This window comes from Orcinus orca, chromosome 1, assembly GCF_937001465.1.
Source record: "Orcinus orca chromosome 1, mOrcOrc1.1, whole genome shotgun sequence".
In the NCBI taxonomy this organism is placed as follows: domain Eukaryota; kingdom Metazoa; phylum Chordata; class Mammalia; order Artiodactyla; family Delphinidae; genus Orcinus; species Orcinus orca.
The window spans coordinates 117,906,687-117,933,856 of NC_064559.1; the positions used below are offsets into that span (position 1 = coordinate 117,906,687).

At 39.4% G+C, this 27,170-nt stretch overlaps 1 protein-coding gene across 8 annotated transcripts in view; it reads left to right on the plus strand.

Moving 5' to 3' along the window:
* Positions 1 to 27,170, plus strand: part of VAV3 (vav guanine nucleotide exchange factor 3) — a 395,385-nt gene that overhangs the window by 79,292 nt on the left and 288,923 nt on the right. For 7 of the 8 annotated variants that reach the window (XR_004485033.2, XM_049700678.1, XM_049700676.1 and 4 more), the window contains exon 2: positions 5,353 to 5,469. The exons of the other annotated variant lie outside the window; for it this stretch is intronic. Coding sequence is in view for 6 of the 7 variants with exons in the window: in XM_049700678.1 (XP_049556635.1) it covers positions 5,353 to 5,469 (117 nt within the window). In the remaining variant the exon portion in view is untranslated. The remainder of the gene's footprint in view (positions 1 to 5,352; positions 5,470 to 27,170) is intronic. 8 annotated transcript variants of the gene reach the window in all.

The following is a 27,170-nucleotide window of genomic DNA, read 5'->3' on the forward strand; positions in this document are numbered from 1 at the left end:
AGGTGATTTAGCAAAGTTATATAATTTTTGGTCAAACGTAAGGTATGGTTATGAACTGAAATAATGAGGTGTATCTGTCTTTGTGCATCGGGTCTGAATACCGAAGGTTTTAAGCTGCTGTGGATGCTACAAAGGACTATCAGCTTGTCAAAACACCAACAACATCCCTAGGCGGAAAGAAACTCTCTGTTCACCATTCTTCAGTGAATTCAAGTTTTCTCTTTCTTAACAAAGTGAGATAAGAGTTTGCTTATTAGGTATTCCATAAAGAAAATGATAGGATTTGGAGAGGTATTTTGAAGATCAATTAGGCCATTCTTGTTTACATTAACTCTTTCTGTTAAAGTGATAGATTGCTTAAGCAAATGGTGGAGTTACTGGTTCATTTGATATAATTGGCTCATGTCATTTGCGAGTAGTCTGATACTCAGCCTTTGTTTTCTAAATACTACCATTTACCATATAAATTGAAATGGAACTGTTTGGAGAAATGGCTGATTACAGAACTTGGGCAGAGAAAATATGACGTGGGCCTGGGACAGCTTGATGTAAGAAAACAAAGACTAATGGAGTCATCAAAAGGTCACAGAAGAGACCCCCAGTGGCCAAATTTGGGACAATATGAACATCAAAAAGAATAATGATGGCAATTAATTATTACACAAACAAAGATTAAAAAAGGAGGGTGGAGGGCAGGGGAAGCTTGTCTTTAGGTGAGAATACCAGCTAATAAATGTGGAAGGAATGATAGAATTTTGCAGTCCCAAATGGAATAATCAAAGCAAGGGCTATCAGTGGATGCTAAGTCTATGGTGAAAAATTATTGGGAAATAGGACAGCCACATGGTAACAAATTATCACCCCCAGGCTTTATTAATATAAAGGGGAACATGTACCTTTACAATAAAGAGATGTGACAATAACCATCTTAACCAAGTAATCAAGTCTAGCATCAATAATAATGGGTTACCCTAAATTTTGTATCTTCTGATATGATGGACCATGAAGTTCACAGTATAAAATATTTTTTCCAATATTGTTTAACTTGTATCTTGACTTAGCTTTGGTTCATAGGAAATATAAGTGATGGGGAAATAAGTTTAATGACACCATGAGGAAATAATCTGACAAATGCCAAATGCGGGACATTCTATAAGATACCTAGGTCTGGACTCTTCCAAAAGACAGTGTCATTAAAAAAAAAAAAAAAAAAAAAGGCAGCGGGATTTTTAGATTAAAAGATACTGCAAAATTAAGCAACCAAATATAATGGGTAAAACGGAATTGATCCCTGGATTGGGTGTGGATGGGTGGGATAGTGTAAAAAAGACATGGGGTAGGCAACTGATGAAATTTGGACATGGAATGGATATGAAATAATATGGAATTGTTGTTTATCTTCTCGGGGTGGTAATGGTGTTGTAGGTATTTAGGAAAATATCCTCATTCCTAGGAGATGCATGTTGAGTTATTTAGGAGTGAAGTGCTATGGTGTCTAAACTTACTTTCATATATGAAGTTTTATAAATATATAGAGATATGGTTGGCACACAGAAACCCATATGGCAGTATGTTACAGTTGTTGTGTAAATGGAGTGTTCATTGTACTATTCTTTCTCTTTCTCTTTTGGTTTGAAATTTTAGAAAATAAACTGGAAAAAGAGAAAGTTCAACGTAAGGAAAACAAAGCAAAAGTCTGATGGTAGGTGGGCAGACAGGTTGACAGGTCCAGCTCTGTCCAGGGCTTCTGTGATGGCATTAGGGCCCACTCCCTCCATCCCTCAACTCTGTTCCTGTACTAGAACAGAGCCATTAAAGGAAGTGTGATCCTAGTGTTATTAGCCAATTTTGGGAAAGCTATGAAAATTTCCAACTGTGATTAATAGAGAAGCTTGTCTTACTCATTTTTAGCATTTCCAGTGTCTGGAACATTGTAGGCATTCAAAACCTGTTGACTGAAAAAATACATAAATAAAGGGGTGACCAAACTTGATGATTGCCTGGAAATGCGAGAGCATACCAGTGATGTTCTTCAAATCCAGTAAATATTTGTGGAATTAAATAGAATTGAATTAGTTAAGGGGCGAATAAGGTTAAGATTGGTTCCAGAAGTGAAGGAAAGTTCTGTTTTTAAATCATCTCTTGTATGCATACAGTAATGACAACATTTCTTTCTTTTTTTTTACTTTCAGTAATGATACTTTTTTGAATTAATGATCAAAACACTTGAATGGAGGTCTACTGTAGTTTTTCCTATACAGGGGAAAATTTGACTTTGGTGTGAAATCTTCAGAGGGTAGCATGTGCAATTATGCTTTGTTCCTTGGTGAGCTATGAGTTGGGCACTTAATTATGTAAAAAATATTGCGAGAGAGATGTTGCATAATCCCCAAGAGGGTAATTATTGTCTATCTTGGCAGAATGCAAGGCTTTTAATCTGTAAATAAGCAATTCTATGTGAAAGAGCTACATGTAGAGTGGTTCCGTGTTGTAAAGGTCTCTTATGAATTTTTTAAAATGAAAGCAGTAACTGTATGTGCAGTTTGGCTGCTGCCTTTGTACTTCAAAGGGTTTATGATGCTTCCCCTGTGGTTTTAACCCCTCCTGAAATACTTAAGCCTCAAGAAGGATTCCTATAAAGGGTAAAACTATGTCTGGGTTAAGGCCATGAAAAATCTGAATTTTTCCAAAGTAGAAGAAGTAAAATGTGCTTTCTGCAAATTAAAAAACAAACCAAGATGGAAAACAGAACAACAAAATAAAATATTGACAGTGCTTTAAAAAAAAAAAAAAGGCAAAGATGCAATAATTAGCTAATAGATCTCTCACTTATTGGAGGTTAATAATTTTATTTTTACGTGTGCCATTGCAACTACTATTTCCAAAATTCACTTTCAGGATATGTGTGTACTATGCGTAGGTGGATCTGCATTTTAGATACTGAAAGTAAATTCTGTTGGTTGTCTAAGTTGTGATAGCGTCTGCCTTCCCCCTTGTCCCTGTTAGTATCGATGAGCTGAGCATGTTCTTCAAGGTCAGTTTCTCTGCTTGAGCATCAGACCCTTCTCCTTTGCCCACTCAAGGACTTCCTTTGGGCGACTGTCCCTCTCCCTTGCGTGACCATCTTTCCCCTCTATCAAGTTATTCCTGTCAAAATAGAAACATGTTGTAACAGCTTCCATTGTTAAAAAGCCCTTCCTTGACCTCTTTCTCTCTGACTACCTCCTCAATCCTCTGTTCCCTTTTGCAGCAAAACTCCTAAGAATCTATATTCTATCTTTCTCTCTTCCCATTGCCTCTTGAAGCTGCTCTGCTCAGCCTTTCCCCACCCCCACCCTCCACATGGAACCTGCTTTTGTCAAGGTGCACCCATAACCTTCACACAGCCAGATTCCCAGGACAGCACCTGGTCAAAATCTTATTTGAGTAGCAGCAGCAGCTGACACAGCTTATCACCCCTTCTTCCTAGAAACACCTTCTTTACTTGGCTTCAGGAAAAACATGTTCACCTGGTTGTTCTCCTTCCTTACTGGTTCCTCTTTCTCTGCCCCTTTGTGGGCTCCTCCTTTTTTCCTCATCTAAGATGACCTGGCCCCAGGTCCCCTCCTCCCCTCTTCTTTCTCCCAAAGTCATCCCAGATAACATCATGGTTAAAAATGTTTTGTATACTCTAAAGACTCTCAGATTTAAGTCTGGAGTACACACCTGTGTCCTGAACTCCAGACTTGTGTATCCAGCTGTCTGCTGCCCTGTGTCCCATTGGATGACTAATAGGCATCTCAAATTTAAGAGTCAAAATTGAACACCTGGACTTCCCATGGCTGTCTCTCACCCAGATTATTGTAATAGCTTCCTGTCTGGTATTACTGTCTCTAGTCTTGCTCCAGCCCCTTTTGATCTATATTCAAAAAATAAAACAAAACAACAACAACAACAACAACAAAGAAGCTCTGAAGAAAGAGCAGTAGGAACTGTTGCAGTCCAGAAGGAGATGGAACTGTAGCTGGGCTGGGAGTTAGAATAGAAAAGGGAAAAGAGAGAGGCTTATTGGCTAGAGGAACGACAAAGTTCAAGCATAGAGGCAGGAATGAACATGGAGTAACGAGCACCAACAAGGAGAACAGCCTGACTGCAATGGTGGGGCACGTTATAGAGGGCCTTAAAAGCTCAGCTAAAAGTTTGTACTTGCTATGTCTGTGCATATTTTGTATATGTGAGAGGAACCTGTTTACAAACCTGCACTTGAAACTCTAGGACTGTGCTGTCCAGTATGACAGCAACTAGCCACGTATGGCTATGGAACACTTGAAATGGGGCTAGTCTGAATTGAGATATGCTGTTAAGTGTAAAATGTATACTAGATTTCAAAGATTTAGTACTAAAACTAATTTCATTTAAATGTTTTATGTTGGTCATTTGTTGAAATAGTAGTATTTTTAATATAGAGTTAAGTATTATTAGAAAAAAATAAGCTGCAAGGATATCTTGTATAGCACACAGAATACAGCCGTATTTTTTTTAACTTTAAATGGAGTATAATCTATAAAAATTTTGAATCACTATGTTGTACACCTGAAACTTTATTGACGTATAGTTTTAAATCAACTATACCTCAATAAAATTTTTTTAAAGAAAGAAAAACAAAACTTTTAAAATATCAGACTCTGTCCCAAGGCCTCCAATGACTTCCCATCTCATTTAGAGTAAAAGCCTGTCCAACAGGGTCCTTCATCATCTGACCTCATTGCCTTTCCAGCTCACTTCCTGCCTTGCTCCTTGTCATCCACTCTGCTCTACCCACATTGGCCCCTTCCTCAGACGTAACCTCAGAAGCTTCTGCCTCAGGTCCTTGGCATGGGTTGCTACTTTAGTCTGAATACTCTGTCCTGTAATTCTGCATGGTTGGTTCTTTACCACCTTCAAATCTCTTCTGCTTATCTGTCCCCTTCTCACTGACACCTTCTCTAACCATCTCGCTGAAGCTCCCCACACCTCACCCAGCACTCCTGATCCCTGCTCCTGGCTTTATTTTTCTCTATTGCACTTATCACCATATGAAAATAAAAATATTTACTTTTTTGTTTTTGTTGCTGAGTTTGTTCTTGTCTGTCTCCTTTTATTAGGATGTAAGTATCCTGAGGGCAGACTTCCGTCTGCCTTGTTCACAGCTGTGTCACTGGTGCCTGGGAGAGAGTGGGTAATCATTTAAGTACTGATGAAGGAGTAATTGAAAACAACCTGAAAAGTGGATGGATTCTTCATTGGCATTTCCCCAGCATTCTGGGCGTGACAGAGGATAGGTAGCATTCAGAATGATTCGCTATATACTAATAGCTGTTTCCCATTCCTCAGTTTCTCTGTTTGAAGAACATAAGGACATTCCTCACGGCCTGTTGCGAGACGTTTGGAATGAGAAAGAGTGAACTCTTTGAGGCGTTTGACTTGTTTGATGTCCGTGACTTTGGAAAGGTAATTACATTTTATTTTTTATGTATTTTAAAACTCAAGAACATTTTATCAAATAACTGTTGTTTCTTATCTTGAAGTAGGACATGTGACTGAAGTGGTATCTGCATTATATAGTTAAATTTTACATGTAGGTGGCTTAGCCAAAAAAATAATACCAACAACTGTCCAAATGAGATTAGAATTATTATTTTTTTTAATTAAAGCAGTATAAGGGGAATTTTTTTATCCAGAGGTAACTTTTCCTGTTGGTTATCTCGGAGGGCAGGACTACTATTTCCCACCTTTTAGATAGTTCGTTGGGCTGTCATGACTGAGGACCAGTATTCTTTCCCTCCAGTCTTCTCCAAACCTGAAAGGCCTCTAATTTTTGGAAGTTGAAAATGTTCTGTTGCCTGTTTTGGCATTTGGGTAGGTGACTTGCAGAACACATGAAATCGCTGAAATGTTTGAGATTGTTGAGTAACTCCTATTGCTTGGATTTCAGCAGATATATGTTAGATTGTTAGATTTCAATGATATTTGTCACATGTAAATGGGTTTTAATGTTTGCTCTTATTACTTATATGTACACCAAGCACTTGTGTATAATAGGTGACTTCCTTTCAAAAGAATCAAAAGTAAAAGGATAGAAATCAAGCTTTTAAAAGTTACATTCATTTATTTTGAAGTGATTGGGCATAAAGTTAAACTTCTTGTGTCTGAGAAGCCATAAAAGAGTCAGGCAGTTAGGTAACCCCTGATGTCATAATTGCATTATGAAAATAAGCAGGGAAAAACCTAAAAGATCTTGAGAAGTTTGCTCTTACTCTGATAATTCAGGTGCTAGTATCTCATCAAAAGGCTGTTTGAGAGTGACACTTCATTTGATTTTTAAGATGTAATATTTTTTATTATACATCTTTATTGGAGTATAATTGCTTCACAATGCTGTGTTAGTTTCTGTTATATAACAAAGTAAATCAGCCATATGCATACGTATATCCCCATATCCCCTCCCTCTTGAGCCTCCCTCCCACCCACCCTATCCTACCCCTCTAAGTGTAATATTTTTATTATAAAATAAAAAGCAAGCAATGGATTAGTTTGCTTGGCAATGGGAATAAATAGCACAAACTTGAAACAGAAATGTAAAAAATTTGATGCTGACATGCAGCAAGTATGGGGAAGCCAACCTACCCAGGGAGAAAGAAGGCGTGGGTTCGCTCTTGGTCACTTCGTGATCTGGACTGCAGCAGTCTTCTCCATCATCAGACCACCTGCCCGCTTAGAAGTCTGTACAAAAGGAAATGGGTATAAAGATATGGTTTTTAGGATTCCTCTTTCTCTGGCCAGCTGTGATTTAGTTGTCTTGAGGTCCAAAAAAGTGATGGAGGATGACATATGGTGATAGTTACAAGGAACTGAAAACCAAGCCTCCTTGTAAAGAAGTGGTGGCACATTTGTCTATGGCCATGAAGTGAAGCCATGAAGACAAAGAGCAATCAGAGAGAATCCCAGGTGAAGTGGACAGTCCTCTAAGCTGTTGGCCCAGAAAAATGCCTTAATAGCTTATAAAGACATCTTTTGCTGTTCTTTGACCTTTCCTCCTAGTTTTTAAAAAAAATCTTCTTTGATTTTCCTTTATTTCCTCCGTCTCTTTTGGGGAAATGAAAAAATGAAAAGTCTTGACTTTTTAAAGCTTTTCAAAAAGTTCTTCTTTTTTTTTTTTTTGTTCGAATTTGCACAAAATGGTGTTAAGACTGTGAAGTCATAAAAGTTGTTTAGAAATGCATGGCTTTGTTTTAGTGGAATAACATTGCATGCTAGCTTCCTGCAGTGGAAGCTTTGTAGGAGAGTTGAGGTTATAGAAAGTTGAATATAAAGGAATTAACCGTATGCTTCTCATGGGTAATCATAGTTCTGGCTTCTTAAAATATTTTGGCAGTGGTAGGTCTGAAACAGAATTAAACCTGGGATTGCGGATAGAACTTGATCCTATATTTATCACTTTAAAATTATATACATTTTTGCTACTGCCAAGATTGGTGCAGCTATCTCTTCCGAACTGTTTTTGACCTAAATGAACAACTGAAAATTAAAGAATTTAAGGGGCTGTTCCATAATTTACCAGTATTATTGCTACTAAACATAATCTCTAAGCCAAACCACCAATGCCACCACTTATTGAACCCTTTTGATGTAGCAGATATCTTTTCAATCTTCAAATATATTTTTTAATCCTTATAACAACCCTACGAGGTGTACGTACCAGTATTATTTTCCTCCTTGTACAGATAAGCAAACCTGTGTCTGAAATCCACATATCTAGTAGAGATTGGAGCAGTGGTTTGACCCCAGATTTGACTGGTTCTCCACTGCTGCACAACAGAGCAAACATTCCCATAGCCAGTACCCTGGACCAGCATGGGCCTAAGTGCTTTGCAAGTATTGACTCAATTCTTGTATCAGTCCCACCATGTAGGTTCTAGTATTGTCCCCATTTACAAATCCTAGATTGTAAGTGATGGATCTTGGACAATTCATGCAGTTTAACTTTTTTTTTTTTTTTTTTTTGCGGTATGCGGGCCTCTCACTGTTGTGGCCTCTCCCGTTGTGGAGCACAGGCTCCGGACGCGTGAGCTCAGCGGCCATGGCTCATGGGCCCAGCCGCTCCGCGGCATGTGGGATCTTCCCGGACCGGGGCACGAACCCGTGTCCCCTGCATCGGCAGGCGGACTCTCAACCACTGCGCCACCAGGGAAGCCCCAGTTTAACATTTTTAAGTTAAAAAAAATGAATAAGTTGCTAATTTAGAGACTAAGTAATTTCTGGGATTGTGAATATCAATTTTAGCAGGATGTAGACAGGTAGTTTGTTTCTCTCTGTTCCTTGAGGCGTAATTAAAATTTTTCAATTAATTTAAAATGAAAAATATCTCTGTCTGCTCCCTGTCTGCCTTAATTCATACAAATAGTAAATCTAGGATCCATGTATACTTGGTACCATTTCACTTAGGAATATATTAATTGCAATAACAGTACCTAATTTTTTTTAGCATTTTGAAGCTTGGAGAGTGTTTCAGATCACTGACCTCATTTGATTCTCATAATAGTCTTGTGAAGGAAGGAAGCAAGTGTTCCCAGTTTTCAGATGAGGAAACTGGGAGGTGGGGAGGTTAAGTGGTGACTTCAAGTTCTCCTTGCTTGGGGATGGAGCAGGATCTGGCGCTCAGGGCTTCTGACTTCCCAGCCCTCTGCTTTTCTTGTCCGCTGCCTATGTTTTGGACCTCACTCCTGTGTGGATGCTTGCTCAGGGAAAAGGATGAACTCACAGGAGAAACACCAAAGGAACATATGAAATTAAAAAACACAAGTGATCTGTCACTTGGAATCTAATTATACTTTATCTTTGGAAAGAGGAAAGATTTAGGATACTGCATGTGTTATATTTAGGATACTGCGTGTGTTAACACGAATGAATGATAATTTTCCTTTTCACTAATGAGATAATGAAGAGCACACATCTTGGGTGCTCTAGAAGGGCTTATGATAATTTTGCCTTTCAGTGTTAACTTTAATTTCTAGTATTGAGCTCTTTACCCACTGAAAATAGGGTATTGATTTTAATTCAAACTCATATGGCAACAAAAATTAGAATAGTTCTGAACACTTTCTGTACTTTGGTTAAAAATCACGCAAGGACGGAGAATGAGTTTAGTAACTTGAACTCATTCAGGAGTCAGCAGAGAGAGGCCTTGAGGTTAAGTCTGACTCTCAGGATTGTTAAATACAGTTGGCCCCCTTGAACAATGGGGGTTTGAGCTGTGTGGGTCCACTTACAGCAGATATTTTTTCAATAAATACTACACGATCCGTGGTTGGTTGACTCTGCAGATGCAGAACTGTGAATACTGAGGAACCTTATATATGGAGGGCCGACTAAATTATACATGGATTTTTGACTGTGGGGAGGATCTGTGCCCCCGACACCTTCCCGCCCTCTGTTGTTGAAGGGTCAACTATGCTGAATAAGGTTCCCGCCAGAGGTGGAGTCCTGGCCTCAGCCTGCTGAGTCTTCTCCCTGCTCTGAGGTGGGAGGAGCTTAGGTGCCCTTTTAAGAGCCTTTACCGCCTCTCTCTGCCTTTGGGTTTATGTTTTTGTGTGATTCTGAAAAATCATTACTTTCTTACTTTTCAAAAAGATGGATCCTTTTCTGGCTTTCTAGTAACAACAAGAACAAAAAGTAAAATCTTATTAGTTGACCTCTCTGCTTGAGAAATGTAATTAAAAAAAAAATCCTTTCCCCCCAGGAATGTTAGAAATTATTAATTACTTTTTACGTTGCAACAAGATCTGTAAATTTGCGCACTTTCATGCTGCATATAAAGGATTTTCCGTTCCTCTGTTCAGATTGTCATTTTCTGATTAACACTTTTGTTGTTTGGAAACATTTCCTGCTGAGCTGTCTGTTGGCACACTTACAGTGCAGAAACACATGGGATTTTTCTTTAATGAGAACATTTCTAGTGAGTAACAGAAATCAGGCTGCTGCTGCTGTGCAGATGAGTGATGAAGTCAGTTCCTTCCCCTGGCAGCTCTAGGTGGATATAAGGGCCTACTTCCCGCTACCCACAGATGTCACGTCTGTTGTTTCAAGTGTTGTAAAGCACCTGACAAGTGTAAGGTGATATGTTTTCTTGAATCAAAGAGAATCACAACTGGCTGAAGGTAGTTCCAGCTGGTATTAGTAGCAGTAGGGTAGTTTCTATGTGTTCAGGTTCAGGACAAGCACTGTCTAAAGGAATTCAGAGCATTGGCTTAGGTGTGGCTCAAGGATTCAGGTAAGAACATTAATTGAGAAGGTGGTGTTGTGTTTTGGCTAAGAACATGGTTTCTGAGTTGGATTGCAGTTTGCACTCCTTATGGCATGTGATCTTGCGCAAGCTACTTAATCTCTTTGAGCTTCAGTTTCCTCATCTATAAATTGAGCTTAGGTGAGAAATGAAATGATGTATGTAAAGTGCTTAAAAAGAGTATCCAGGTCCAAAGTGTGTAGTACTCGGTAAATATTAGCTGTTCTCACTCTTATTGTTACTATTATTACAACTATAATTACTGGTGTTAATGGGCTTCAGGTTCAGTGGTAAACATAGGAGTTGAATTTTGAATTGAATGCAAGAACTAATGATATTGGAGGAGCAAGCTTGGGAAATAAACTTTGTTCTTTCTACTGTGCTACAGCGTTAATCTATTTTATCCTGCATAGCTGTCTTTCTCCCTCCTTCTGTGACATTGGATCTCCTTTGAGAAAGCACCCTTTTCCCTTTTCCCTTTGCCAATCATGTAATTTGGGTGGTTCTTTTTTCTTTTTTTTTTTTTTGCAGTACACGGGCCTCTCACTGTTGTGGCCTGTCCCGTCGCGGAGCACAGGCTCCGGACGCGCAGGCCCAGCGGCCATGGCCCACGGGCCCAGCTGCTCTGCGGCATGTGGGATCCTCCCGGACTGGGGCACGAACCCACGTCCCCTGCATCGGCAGGCGGACTCTCAACGACTGCGCCACCAGGGAATCCCAGTTTGGGTGGTTTAATCAATTATAATATCCCATCCCCTTGGACATAGTGATGAGTTCGGGGATGGGGCAGGTCACTCGGGACCTGTATGATGGTTTAAGACATTGGCAGGGCCAGTTTTGTTTTTGCTCTCCACCTGCCATGGAACTGTGTGGATACGAGGCTTGGAGGGGCTAGGGCCATCTGGGAACCACATGTAGTTTGAAAACAGACCCAGTTCAGTGAGAGCAGAGCTGAGAAGGATCCTAGTGGTATCATGTGAGGCTGGACTCATGCTCTGCCCAAAGCCAGATACATGTATCTGTGGATTTTTCTGTGACATGAACCAAGACAGTCTTCCTTTTCTTCTTCCTCAGGCCAGTTTTCCTTACTTTTTCCAACCAGTAGTGAGAGAAATCTAAGTGATTCACCTGGTTTTGTCCATCACATGATTTCAGTTGTGTAGATAGGTTAACCTTTCTTCTGTTACCAACGTTCCACACAACTTGGAAACCATTCTGTAGTGTCTCCATCTTCTGTCATGTACAGAAGAGGAGATACGCAGAGTCATAGAACATCTCTGTTTTGCAGCATGTAAATAATTACATAGAAGGGCCATCGAGCTTCGTGGTAAATGCTTTCTCTTCCTTACCTTTGACCCAAAGAGTATCATAGATACTCTTCAGATTTGGAAGAGGCTCTGAGTCATCAGGCATCCTTCCCATGTTTGTCTGTGCTCTACAGGGTCAAGAAAATGGGCATGCATGCCTCTGCAGATGAGAACTCACTTCTTCCTGAGGCCCCCAGCTGAGTATATATATTTGGACCCTACAGAATGATTTGAAGATTGCCTTAAAACTTCAGGGTAAAAAGACTTAAAGAGGCTGCTAAATCCTTCACCTGGAAATGAATAGGGCTTCCTTTCTTCTTCAAGTTCTGTCTCATCTGTAATGCCTTATCATGTCTTATGAGAGTATTTGCTCGGGATGTGTCCTTTAAGTTTATGTGTTTCCACTTTTTCACCCTTCCCAGCCTGAATTGTACACCTCAGGGTATATGGAGAAAGAAGGGTACAAGGACCTCTTCCTGCTCAGTGTGTACTAATACCCCAGGCCAGCTCCTCAGCACTTATACCTGGATGACTGGGTAATCTCCATATCCTCATTCCCCGCTTCCAGTCCTATGTGTATGTTGGGAAGTGCACCCTCCAAAGTGCATTTCATTGCATCCCAACACAGTGAAACTAGATACTTGAAAATCCGTAATGATTTCCTACTACCTGTATATCTCTTGGCAATCTACCTGGGCTTTCCTGGTTATAAGAAAACCCTCCCAACCAAAGGCTTCTGAGCTTTTCTTGGGCATGGGTGGCCTCAGGGACCTCACCGTGGGTGGCATGGTTTGAAAGATCCTTATTGGCTACTGCATGAACGTTGATCAACAATTAGAAACATTTTTTCTCATATCCCTATGTACCCAGCATGAATCATTTGGTATTTTTTTTATAATTATTTGTTTGATCTCCTACTCTTATTAGAAGTTTGACATTTCTCTCTGAAAATATTTCCCATCCTAAATTATTCAGGAGTCTCTGGGGCTTTTGCGGTCATTTGGGCCCTAATCAGTCTTGCTTCGAAGCACCATGAGAAGCTTGACCTCCAGCCGATGGCCCACTAGCCTGGTGCTAGTGAAGACAGGCCCTGCTTGGTGGTGCCTTTGACAGCTCTGATACTGGCGTGCCCCGTTTAGCCCTACACTACCCAAGCCTGCTTCCCGCCTTCCCCACAGCATTTTAGCCTCAGCATTGAGCCTGGCCAGGCCAAATTTCTCTAGCTGTGTAGCGAATTCTGTCTAGGAGCTCCTGATATCCTTTCCTGCCAGTGATCTAGGGTCAGGGCCTCCTTAGGCAGCCCCCACAGGGGTACCAACTTTCATTCTCAGAGCAGCATTCGGGATCTCTGGTCTTTCGTCCAAGGCGGCCCTGGACTTGCCCTGCAAATCAGCCAACTTTCAGCCTCCAGCAGACAGCCTAGCAGGGATACTGTGAAGAGTCAACCTCTGTCCACCCACAAAGGCCTCCTTTACTTTCCCCCCCTGAGCAGTAGGTGGCTTGCCTATATTTACATAACTAAGGGAGAGCTCTCCATGGATTCCTTCCTGAACAAAGAAAGCTTGTGCCAGGGCCTCATTTGTGTCTATTTAAGCTGAGACCCAGGAAACAGCTTCTAGCCCTCCCTAATGTGTATGTCTAGTTGGCTGTTAAGACAATTTCTGTGTCATTAGCGGTATTCTTCTCCTTTGCTTTTGGACAGAGCTGACTTTTTAAGCAATCTCTACATCTATTTCACTCTCTTTGATAGTATATTTCACAGGGGTCCTTAATACTAGGCAGATTTCCCCATTCTTACCACGTTAAGAAGCTGAGCCATGCAAGGCTCATTCTTTACACCTTAGTGATTATTCAGGCTCTTTTTTTGGTCTGCTTTCTAACTGCTTTTGAGACAGTTCAAAAAAAATGTCACTGTTCTCTAATTTTAATACAGTTGAAAACTTCTAGAACAGCATTTCCCAAGCAACCCCATTGTCCTGAGAAATGTTAATAGTCTGGGGAAAATATTCTTGTTCAAATAAGTTTGGTAAACACTGCACGTTACAACCTCCCTCTACATATGGGATATAGCATGATGAAGGCACTGAAAAGTCCTGAAGTGAGGAAAACAGTTAAACTTTTAATTAATCTAGGATTTCTCAAATGTGTATGTGAGTAGCAATCTAGATATCTCATGATCACATCAAACTCACTGTGTATAAAACTGGACTACTTTTTTTTTTTCCTCTTCAAACCCATTTCTATTTGGGTAAAGCTCTTCCTTTGTTCACTCTACCAGAAAGTAAACAGTTAAGGCCCCCATCACAAGGGTTATTGAAATAGTCTCCCAAATCTGGCTTCAGGTTTGAATCACTCCAAACTCATTTTCGGAGTAACATTGCAAAAACGCAAAGCTGATCATGTTGCTCAGATGTTTAAAACTTGATAGTGGATCTCTGTTGCTTATAACAGAATAAAATCCAAACCCTTTTTCAAGCCACACAAGGTTATTCATGATCAGGCTCCTTGTCTTGCTTTCCTAGCTCCATTACCCTCCTTGTTTCAGTCCCACCAAATGATCTAAGTTGTCGTCATTCTCCAGATTAATATTTATTAATACTGTTTTCTTTGCCTGGATGCCCCTTCCTCTCCATATCCCTCACCCCCTCATCTCCAGTGACTTAAAGATCACATACACACACACCACTTTATCCAGAGCTTGGGCTTTAGTTGGTTCTTGGATGTACTGAACCCTCCTGGGCTGACTCTGCTGACTTGTTCCTGCCCATTCCCTTCGTTCTAGCTGGACCTTCGTCCTCCTTCCCTGTCCTACAGATGTGTGGCCTGGGCACATTAAACAGGCTCTCTTCCTCCGCTCCTGAGACTTTGAGGTCAAGTAAACCTGGGTTTCACCTTCCCTGCCCGTAGCTCCCTATGTGGGAGGGAGGTTGCTCAGCTTCTCAGAGCCTCCATGTTTTGATCTGTATGATGGCCCCAATGACGATCCCTACCTCACAGGATTGTAGTGAGGAGTGTGAATCACATCCTATGGTAAAGCAGTTGCCACAGTGTCTGGCAGAGGCTCAGTCAGTGGTAACTTCTCCTGAGCAATTCACCCATCGTTTCCTTCATTCTGCAAATGGTTGCATGCTTCCTCTGCTGGGCATGTGCCTAAGACAGGAGGGAAGGGGGCAGGGCACAACCACTAAAAGAATGCCACAGTCACTGAGGACACAACAAAAACTGGTTAGAACCTACTCAGCCCAAGATGGCGGAGGATGGAGCCTCATTATACACTCATTGTAATACATTAGCTACATGACACACCCGCAGGTGCCAAGATATTTCCAAGGCTGACCATAAAAGACCAAAAACTGGGTGGTAGCCCAATTCCTGGAAATCCCTGCCCCTTCCCCAAAATAGTTGGAATAATCCTCCCACGCATTAGCCTGTGAAATTACCCAGCCCATAAAAATTGCCACACCTCAGGGCCCTCGCCTCCTGAGACAGACCGCATTCTGCCTATGGAATGTGTATCTCTGCTTTCACTTTACTATGGCTCGCTCATGATTTCTTTCCTGTGCGAAGCCAAGGACCCTCACTTGGTGCCTGTCCCAGGGGTTCACCTGAGACCTGGGACGTGATCATCTTCTCATGCCCCGTTTTCCTGCAACCTCTTTACAAAGGGTATTAATAAATCTACTTCTTGCCTATCACTTTGTCTCTCGCCTGATTCCTCCTGTGCCGAGGCACAAAGAACCTGAGCTTCCTTAAGTCCTGAGACAAGCTGTGTGGTTTTGAAACAGGAGGGAAGGGGGCAGGGCACAACCTTTAAAAGAATGACATAGTCATAGGACATGACAAAAACTGGTTGGAACCAACTAGGTCTAAGATGGTGGAAGATTCGATTTCCAGTGGACCTTGAGCCTCCTCATATGCTCATTGTAATACATTAGCATCTAAATGACACACCCACCAGTGCCATGACATATCTGAAGCCAACCAAAAGGCATAAAAGTGGGCGGTGACCCAATTCCTGGAAATCTCCGCCCCTTCCCCAAATAGTTGGAATAATCCTTCCACTGATTAGCTTATGAAATTACCCAGCCCATAAAAACTAACCACACCATATTTTGGGGCCTCTCACCTTCTGAGATGGCCCACACTCTGTCTGTGGAGTGTGTTTCTCCCAAGGCCGTTCTTGCCTTTTGAGACGGACCACATTCTGTCTATGGAATGTGTATCTCTCTAAATAAATCCACTTCTTACCTATCACTTTGTCTGTCACTGAATTCTTTGAGATGTGAAGAACGTGAGCTTCATTAAATCCTGAGACCAGGTGTGTGATCTCAATTAAAAGACCGTGGGTTCAAGTCCCACGGTCTGGGTTCTGGCTGGGTTCCAGTCCTGGCACATGGGTTCAAGTCCCATCTGAGTTGTGTGGTTTCAGTTTCAGTTGGAAGACTGGGTTTGAGTCTCAACTGAGGCGAAAATGGGTTCGAGTCCTGGCACATGGGTTCAAGTCCCATCTGAGTTGTGTGGTTTCAGTTTCAGTTGGAAGATTGTGGGTTTGAGTCCCAACTGAGGCGCACCTGGGTTTGAGTCCTGTCCTAAGGCAGAGACTGAGGGTTCAAGTCCCATCTGAAGGAGTATGGTTTCATGGCCAGTGCTGCTTAACCACTGTGGACAGGTAGTCCCCTTCCCTCAAGATGCTGTTTGAGTTCAGGAAACAAAACAAGTAAAACATAAATAAATAAAATAATTACACCCAGTGATAAATGCCATTAAGGAAATAAACAGTAAAATGATGAACGACTGGAGGAAGTTGTTACTGAACCAAACTTCGGTCTGCTCACCTGCCTGCAGTAAACCCAATCTACTGACACCTGGTTGTGGTGAAGGAAAGTGCAGTGTTTATTGCAGGGCACCAAGGGAGGAGTCCAGGCAGCTAGTCCTCAAAACACCGGGAACTCCTTGGTGGGTTTCAGGAAAGCGTTTTTAAAGGCAAGGTGAGGGAGGGGAGTCCCAGGGTTTGTGCACAATTCTCTGACTGGTTGATGGTACGGTAACAGGGCCATGTGAGAGGGGTTGACATTATCACTCATTAGGCCCCGGTAGGCTTGGGGGCTACATGCTCATGGTCATCAAGTAGTTAATGTCTTCCATTTGGTGGGGTTTTTGCATCTGTAAAACTACTCAGGAAATGTGCATCAGTTACTATTATATTATCTAAGTACTTCAGAGAGGGGCTAAAGCAGAGGATATGGGGGAGGGGTCTGTCCTGGGAAGGCCCCATAGAGTCCTGCTTGGTTACAAAAGCCACATTAGGGTGGAACGAAGAACCCCTTTGAAGTACTGGAGACCCACTGGGAGAAGGATACCAGTACTACTGCCTATTTATTCACACTGAGTTTTACATAACTTGTAAAGCACATTTTAACTAGATTCTGGTCCCACCTCTTCCAGCAGAACCCTTTGGGATGGTCCTTTAACTTGACATTTTGTCAAATCTAAAATCCCTCCTAATTCTAAAATGCCACTTATTGGTAAATGAATATGTACACATAGTATTTCATGAAGTAATGTTTTGCTTTGATAGTTCTTAGTTGTGTAATCCTCTCTGAAAACACCTAAGCTTAGGATTTTTTTTTTTTTGCTAAGGTCTACTTTATTTTCAATAATATTGACATTCCTTTAAAATTTTGAGAGTTATGAAGACTTAACTGTACATATGATTTGGAGAGATAAAGACGTTATAAAGAGATAAAAGCATGATAAAAAAATATTGCTTTGATTTTGCATCCTCTCTTTGTATTGTTATAAGAATGTTATTTCCAGAAATGGAAATCTAGTTTGAGAATTGAAACTCACCTTGTCTTTGCTGTCTCCAGGGTTCCTCCTGAAACTAAGACTGAATCTTTGGGGTAGGTTTTTTTTTTTTTAAGTTCTCTCTATTAGATTCCTAATATACATGTAAATATTCACACAGATATGGGTTAACAGATATACCAAGATAAAGTATATGTATCTACAAACATGTTGTCTGTAGTAACTTATTTAATGAACCTTATGCTTATAACTGTATGCATAAACATAATTCATGATTTTTATTTTGCATATATTGTCTTAAGTACTGTATAGCTAGACATTGCAATTTCTATCACATGAGGACATACCTGAGCCTCATTATACCTTTAGTTAATGTTGTTTATATGTAAGTTAGGCTTTTTTTTTCTTTTTTAATTCAAACAAAGTCACAAAAATTATAATCATACTCATAATTTAAGCTTTTTTGAAGAGGCTTTTAAACCAAAGTAGCAAGGTAAAGGAATAAGACTGTGTGTACTACTCAGCATGTATTTGGCATGCTTTTAATCCTTTTTTTTTTTTTTGGAGGTACGCGGGCCTCTCACTGTTGTGGCCTCTCCCGTTGCGGAGCACAGGCCCCGGACGCGCAGGCTCAGCGGCCATGGCTCACGGGCCCAGCCGCTCCGCGGCATGTGGGATCTTCCCGGACTGGGGCACGAACCCGTGTCCCCTGCATCGGCAGGCGGACTCTCAACCACTGCGCCACCAGGGAAGCCCTTTTAATCCTTTTTAAGGAATGCCCCCACACTGCAGATTATATAAGTAATTAAATAAATTATTACAATATGACATGCTAAATGCAGTAATTGACAAAAGATGGTGTGGAGGAAGTCAAGGAAAGGGATCAGCTCATCCTCAGTGTGGTTAAGGAAGGCGCCTTAGAGTTTATCCTCATGCTTCATCTAGGCAAAAAAAATAGGAGGCACTGCTGCTGACTCTTATTTATTAGGCACTTACCAGTGCCATGTTCTTTTATTACCATTGTACTCTATCCTCACAGGAACCCTTTGATGTTGGTATTTATCTCCATTTTATGGCCAAAGAAACAGGCTCAGAAATATAAGAAAAAATGATAGCTTGTAGGTGATGGAGCATGGATCTGAGTCAATGTCTACCTTCAGAGGCCACAGTCTTAATGATTTTACTGTGCTGCTTCCAAGCAGAAGTGGGGAAGCATCTTCTAGATTGAGGGGCCGTTAAGTAGGCAGATTTAGAAGGGGGACTCCATCTGGAATGTTTGGGATTCTGCAGAGAGTCATCCTAGCGTGAGTTAAGATGCAACTGGGGTGAGCTGCATCTCGAGGTCCCACAGAGATTGGGGCCATGGTGGGAGGGCTCTTGAGTCTTGAAGGGTGTGCATTGATTCTGATGAAGGGCGAGTGAGTGGTTTTAGCAGAGAGACAAGAGATGACCCACTGTGCACTTGAGCCAAGCATTCCGTCAGTTGACGGGGGAGGCTGTACTGGATGGTTGTAATGGCAGCGGTTGGAAGAGCAGATGTGAGACCCAAGCAGTGTGGTTGAGAAGTATGCAGACCTTTACTAGAGCGACAGCAAGATGGGCCAGAGTTTGAGAGCTTTGTGATGTTTAGGAAGTGATGTGGCCCATGAACGGGTAAGGATAGAGAAGAGAGAACATTGACTCCTGAGCTGCTCCTGGATGACTGGAGGGGAAGTAGAGTTCACTGCAAGGGGGAAATAATGGAGCAGGTGCAGCTGTAACTTACTGTATATGTGTGGGTTTAATGCAAAAGAATTCTAATGGCATTTCTAACTAACTTTCTGTAGATATATTTTGCAACCCAGTAGGTATTTTGTCTGTCTTATTTTTCAAAGGTCTTTTTTTTTTTTTTTTACTATATTTGACCATTCTAAATTTTCCCTGTATTTCACTTTTGATGTTTTTTTCACTTGCTGATTATCTAGGGGAGGCTTAGTCTCTGGTAGAACACTTAAAAACCTTTTTTTTTGGCTTCATGATTTCTTTTAAAAATTGAATTTTTTGTAATAGCAAGCTTTCTAGGAAAAGTGTCTGCATTTCCAAGGCTGTGGCAAATACACGCAGATTAGTATTCACATTCTTATTCCTAGCTTAGCTGTTGAGCCATGTCCCATCTCAGCTGTGTTCTGGGATCCTTAACCCTGTCACATTGGTTTAAAGGTCGGGTACAGTTTTTCCAAGTTACATATGGAGTTCATTGAGTCTAATTTGCTTTCAAACAAATTGTTATTGTGAGTATGACAGTTGAGAATTCCACAAGGAGAATTGGTTAACCCCAGTGCATGATATCATAATAGCCTGTACAAGCAGCAGTGATGCAAAACCCTTGGCCTTTAGTCCTCAACTATTGAGCCTGTGTATTTCTTCTCAACAGGATCCTCTAGAAAAGGAGAATGTCACTTTCCATCTTTACTTCTCGCTGGTTTTTTTTAATGGCTTACGCACATCTGTAGGAATAAAGGAGTGCTGGCATTTGCTTTCCCTGCCCAGGGAGCGGAGCGTGTGGGTGGAGCAGGATGAATGCTCTTGTCTGCACAGGGTTAGCGGAGGAAGTGTGCCTCAGGAGCATGACGGGCCCCAGAAAACAATAGGGAACAGTGCTTGGCAGTCACTGCAGCTGTGTGGAGTCCGGCCACACAAGCTTCCTCCGGATAGTTTAGTATCTGAGTCACTTGTTTTCCACCTAAAGCACCTGTGTCTTTGGAGGACTGCATTGGAGAACTATTGATGGATTAGGGGCCTTTCTCTGGTTTGCCTCAGTGCCCATCCTCGTGCCCTCTGTGTGTGAAAAGTCCTGCTGAATCAACATAGTGTCTGAGGACTCATAGTGTCGGGACAAGCCAGGGCGTAGAGCAGTCAAAAATCATCGGGTTAGAATGAATGAATGGCATTTAAATCTTCTGGAGTATTCCCCTGGAACTGTGTGCGTGTGTGCACACAGTCAGTTTCATACTAAATGTGCTTCGTGACCCTAGGAAGGCTTTATCTTGCTACTTTCTTCTTACGTTTCTGTGTAAAGGGTATAGGATCGTGCTTGCTGCTTCTGAGTGGGCAGGTACCTTGTAGGTAATTTCTACTCTTGAAGTTGTCTTTTTAAAGTAGCTGCCTACTCATAATTCATCTTAGACAATGATCACCTTAGAATGGTGGTATTATGATATGGGAGGATATAGTGCACCATTTTTATTGGTTTGTCTAGGTCAAGTTTTGATGATGATTGATAGCATTGGCATTGGATTGGGTAAAGTAATAAAAAGAAAAGTTGCATAGAAGGCCAGATTCAGATTAGAATTAACTCTGTCTATGAAGTTTAACATTCCTTTGCTAAATCCCTGCTGATGTTTTTCTAATAGCCTATTCAGTTTTGGGGAGGAAACAGCAGAAGAATGTTTATTTATTACTGCCAGATGATGACGTACAATTTCTTAGGGAACTAGTAGTTGAAAATTTCAGAGCATTATAGTGAAACTACTACAAAATATGATAAAAGGGAGATGATATTAATTAGCATTTGTTTTCCAAAAGATCACTAAGGGTTTTTCATGTTTGTTGTAACTTGGATTTTGGTCAGTAGACTGCCCCGAAGATTTTCATAAGAAAATAGATATTTAGGTAGATAAGTAAGCAATCAAACACATATATCCTTTTTCCTATACTGTTTTGGGCCCATAGTTTTACTCCCTTGTACAGTATTTGGAAAGTTCCAAGTGAAGGCCCAGAAATTCCCTAAGAAGCAACAATTCCAGTTATAGATAATGAACTATTTAGAAAATCATCACTAATGATAAATCATAGTCTACCTACATTTTCTAGTCATCGATCCTGGAGCAGCATAGAATTAATTTATAAATATTCTGTAGGAAAATCCTTCAAATACGTGAATCTGTAGAAAAATCCTTCAAATACGTTAAGATTGTTTTCATGCTCCTCTGTCTTTTCTTCTTTAAATGAAATAAGCATAATATCCTCAATTCCTTCCTTTTTGTTTATAACCTGCTCACGTTTAAGAATAATTTGAGACACCTTACCATGACAACACATATAAAACAGAGCAGTTAAAGATTAAAACATTGAAAATTGAAAGAGATTAGAAGCTCTTTTGAGGAAGGGACACTGTCATCATACCGGCTAGTTTGAGGATTGCATTTATCTCTCAGCTGTCCTGAAGTCAAGGAAAAAACCCAATAAATGAAAAAAGTGAGCTTTTGAATTGGCCTTAAACCTTTGTGCCTGGTGGAATTTGGAAAAAAACAGAATAAGCCCATGAATTAAAAAAATATATATTATGGAGATAATCATACACACAGAAATGTATCAATAGAAAGACCACTACAGTGACCACACTCATATATCCACTTTTCAAAAGTTGTTAACATTTGACCATATTTGCTTTTTCTAGTATTATTATATAAACATAATTTCCTATTTTTCCTGAACCATTTCAAAGAAAATTAGAGGTAACCATCATGCATTTGTCTCCTAAATACTTCAAGCTTTATAGCTCCCCAAATAAGGCTATTTCCTATGTAGCCATAATAATCTTTATTGCACATAATATGAATAATACTTCCCTAATACCACTAGACCATATCTCTTATTATATCTGGACTATACTCAGATTTCAACAGTTACCCCTAAAATATCTTTTATAGCTGGTTTCTTTGAACCAGGATTGAATCAATGTATTTGGTTGTTGTCTCAAAGAAAAATGTTTTCTTCAGTTTTATACATATTTTGTTTTGTGTTTAATTTTCTGATAACCTACCAAAGGTGATGATCATTTCTGATGGGTTTTTATTGGACTAAAACTACTTGGACTAAAACTACTTCTAAAACTACTTCTAAAAGTACTTCTAAAACTACTTCTAAAACTACTAAAACTACTTCTTTTTTTGATTTAGAGTCAGGCTTGAGTTTTCTGTAATCTAGGGCATTTTTAAAAGCCTTGGCTGCATTCACTAAAGGAGGGGCTCAGTAAATGTTTTCGTTAGAATCAAATAACTTAAGTCCAATAATGGTAAACAACTTGCAAGTATTTTAGGACTGCTGTTATGTACCAAGCTCTGAAACAACCATCCGGCATTATTCAATATATTTTTATATAGAGTTTCAGTACAGTGAATATACTGTTGTAGACAAATTGATTGGTAAAACATGTTCTTTTGTCAGGAAACTCAAGAATTCTTGAGAGAGTCATGGGCACTTGAGTTCTAAGATTTTTATCTGGCTCAAAAAATATTATCTAGAAAGGATTTAAGCCATTCTGACCGTGTCAAAAATGTCAGTGTTCTGATACAGCCCTGCGTGAAAGAATCCTATAATTTCAAGAACATTTAGAGAGTTGGATGTCATATTCCTACCCATGGGATTTTATTTCCATGGAGAGTTGACCCAAATATTATTATGTATGGCTCACAATTCCAGGATATTCTGATAGAGAGGTTTCACTGTTTTTATTTTTCCTTGCATGATATTATATTTAAATTTTTCTTAGATTTTGGTTTTAAGGAATGTATTAAAATTTCAAAAGCAATAATTTTGAGGACTAGATTAGAGGAGAATAGAATAGTTCTTAGGAAGAACTTATATGTCAGTGGTACCATATGTCAATCTCAAAATAAAGGTCATGTTTTAGTCTTATCCCCTTAGTAGCAAAGAAATGGAAACAAGGGGATTTTCTTATAACTGGGTGGATTTCCCCCCTTTAATTTAAATTTTATTGTTGTTATATTAAGAGTGAGTTACTACATTGACAAGAATTACCAAAATTTAAGTCATAAAATTTTGGACTTCCTTGGTTATCCGGTGGTTAACACTCCATGCTTCCACTGCAGGGGGCATGGGTTCAATCCCTGGTTGGGGAAGTTCCACATGCCGTGCGGTGTAGCCAAAACCAACCAACCAAAAACAAAACCAAAACCAAACAAACAAAAAGTCATAAAATTTTATAAGCATATCTTCTTCATTATAGGGCCAGTGTGCTTGTAGTTTATTCAGGATAACCGTTTGTCTTCCTGTGTTATTACACATCATTTGTTAAATACATAAAACCTATTCCTTCTTTGAGTCTTGTCAATGATATAATGTAATAGTTATATCCTTTTCTTTTCCATGAAAAATTTCCCATGTAATCCATACAATCTTATTTGACATTCTTTCTGTCTCTAGTACGGCTGATCTAAAAGGAATCTGGAAAGCATTCTTCATTCTGCCTTTAGGAAGTGCAGCACAGTGTTTGGTAAACACTTTTTCTGAGTTGAGAATCAGGCACAGTCAGTCAGTAATTTCCCCCCTTTCCTTCTGCATTCATTTTGAATAATTCATGAAAAAAGATTTTAGTTTTGTTGCAGAAAAAAAAAAATACCACAATGCCCAGATGTGCCAAAAAAAAAAAACAAAACACCCCACAAAATACCCGCAAGAAGCTTTACAGCAATGAAACAGCAGTTGAAAAAGTACTGAAATATAATCTCTTCTACACTTGATATCTTCCTGTTCCTAAACCTTCACTATTCATTATGATGGAAAATATGTTACTAACTTTTAAAAGATTCAACAAAATCCCTAGTTTAGGGATTATTATTTAGGATTTCTAATAAGAATAGTAAAACAATAGGGATGATGCTAATTTATTATTACATGTCAAAGGAGATACGCTTTTTTGGGGGTGTGTGAGAAAAGAATAAAAGTAACACATTAGCAATTTAATAATAACAAGGCAATCTTTACCTTCGTATATAGCTTCTCTTTAGTGCATATATTTATATCAGTGAAATACAAATTTGATCTAAGTGAATATAGGCATATAGGGTGATTAAAATATGAAGGCAAGCAGGATTTCAGCAATGATATCAGCTAATTAACCAAGAAAACCAATTTATCTACTTTGTACAGTTTCTGAGAAGATTAAAACAGATAATGTTGTATGTAAGGTCTTTACTATAATGCCTGACATGTGAATGTGTGCTAGAAAAATGTTATTGATGAAATATATGTTTAAACATAATTAATTGGACAGAGGCAGTTCTTTTTGTATATTTACATATTGTTCCTCTATCCTAAAATGAAACCTTTCTTTTTTTCCCGCATTCGCATAATTTTTATTATAGTATATTGTTATAATTCTTCTATTTTATTATGACTTATTTTTTTCTTTCTTTTTTAAAAAAATTAATTTATTTTTTGCTGCGTTGTGTCTTCGTTGCTGCACATGGGCTTTCTTTAGTTGCGGCGAGCAGGGGCTACTCTTCGTAGTGGTGCACGGGCTTCTCATTGAGGTGGCTTCTCTTGTTGCGGAGCACGGGCTCTAGGCGTGTGGCCTCAGTAGTTGTGGCACGCCGGCTCAGTAGTTGTGGCTCATGGGCTTAGTTGCTCTGCGGCATGTAGGATCTTCCCAGACCAGGGCTCGAACCCATGCCCCCTGCATTGGCAGGTGGATTCTTAACCACTGTGCTACCAGGGAAGTCCCCAGGTGCCTTCTTAAAAACTGTTACAACCCAAGCTTCACCTTCAAAACAAACATGGCCAACACGAATCCCTGGCAGAGGCCTTCCAATACCCCTTCTGCAGGTTCAACTCATTAGGTTCAAAATATAGATGATTTTTTTTTTTTAGTTTTTTTTAAAATTGAAGTATAGTTAATTAAAGATGTGTTAGTTTCAAGTGTACAGCAAAGTGATTCCGTTACACACACACATATATATATATATGCTTATTTAAAAATTAGCAGCAGCAGCTACCTTTTTTGGGGGAAGATTTTTAATCGCAGTTTCAATTTCATTACTTGTGATTGGTCTGTTCATATTTTCTGTTTCTTCCTGGTTCAGTCTTGGAAGGTTATACCTTTCTAAGAATTTGTCCATTTCTTCCAAATGGTCCATTTTATTGGCATAGAGTTGCTTGTAGTAGTCTCTTAGGATGCTTTACATTTCTGCAGTGTCTGTTGCAACTTCTCCTTTTTCATTTCTAATTTTATTGATTTGAGTCCTCTCCCTATTTTTCTTGTTGAGTCTGGCTAAAGGTTTATCAATTTTGTTTATCTTCTCAAAGAACCAGCTTTTAGTGTTATTGACCTTTGCTATTGTTTTCTCTGTTTCTATTTTATTTATTTCTGCTCTGATCTTTATGATTTCTTTCCTTCTGCTCACTTTGGGTTTTGTTTGTTCTTCTTTCTCTAGTTCCTTTAGGTGTAAGGTTAGATTGTTTATTTGAGATTTTTCTTGTTTCTTGAGGTAGGCTTGTATTGCTATAAATTTCCCTCTTAGAGAAACCTCTCTTTCCACTACAGTTTGTATTTGCATCAATTTGAGATCAAAGTTATACATTTAACTTCTCTGAGGAACCAAATACGTGAGTGATGAAAACATAAAATGCATAAAACGTTTACTACTGATTGCTCAGTAATAACCAGTAGCCATAATTCATAACCCATCTTGCTATATTATATATAGCCTGAACCATATGAAATTGCTAATATTTGACGAAAATTGCAGTTTGTGTGGTTTAACATAATATTTTGGCTCTAGATGGCTTATGAAGAAAAGATGATTGTTTTAAAATGAGGGCTGTCAGTGTAGACAATGTTCATATCATCTTTGTATAGTTCATATTTTCTACATGCCTTTTTTTGGGGGGGTGTAAAACTAGAACCAAATGAGTATATGTTGTAGCAAGTGTGGTTTTCCTTTAACATAGAGGGGAACTTGGAAACAGTAACAGTATTGCTTCTCTTTCTGTAATAGAAAAATAAAATCTTGGAATTAGTCAGGAGACCTGGGTTTGGTGTAATAGAGTTCTCCAGTTCTGTCTCTTATGATTGTTTGCCTTCTCATTTGTTACATTATTTCTTGGCTAGTCAACAAAAATTTAGTGTTGATTCTTTATTTGGAAATCCAAATTATCATAAATTGGGCTTGCTTTTAAGAAGCTGTGTATATTAATTAACATAAGGTCTGTATTCATCTCCCTGATTCTTTGTGAAATTTTATTGCTGTTTTGATAAATGAATATACATTTGTAATTACTGCTTAATATTATGTCTGCCCTACCAGATTTTAATTCCCTCAAGAATAATGATTTGTAGAGTCAAAGATAGGGAGTTAAGTTTCCTTCTAAGCTTTTTTTTTTCTGGAAAAGAAAAAATATTCTAATATAGGAATTTAGGATAAGAACTGTGGAAAACATTTTTTGCTGTTCCCCATGTTCACCAGTGGTAACACCCAAAGTAGTCCATGTGTGGCATTCTTTTTAACAGCACATATTTTGCAAGTATCAAAATATTACTCTGCTTCAAAGGGTGGTATTGAAACAAACCCTGAAAATCAATAAAGAATATGTTATAGGTCTTGGAAATCTTATGCAAATATATCAAAATCACATGCAAATGAATTGATAGCTTTCTGTTCCATGTAATTGTGTCACAGTCTTTGAGCAGATCTATTAAGAGCAAATCTAATGATGATTTATTATTTTTTGAAGATAAACGTCATGGTTGCAGGGGAAGGTAATGACATAAGTTTATAGATGTTCCCTGTACTTAATTCTATTTCCCTTGATCAAGTGGAGAATTTGAAAGTGATAGTTTTTCCCTATTAAGCATTTAAAAATCATCTAGGCTAATCTTGTTCAGATTATTGAATATTTTAGTTTAGTAGTCTTGTCGCTTTAGCATGTGATTTTAGAAAGATAATTCTCAGACTGTTTGTTGATTACCAAAA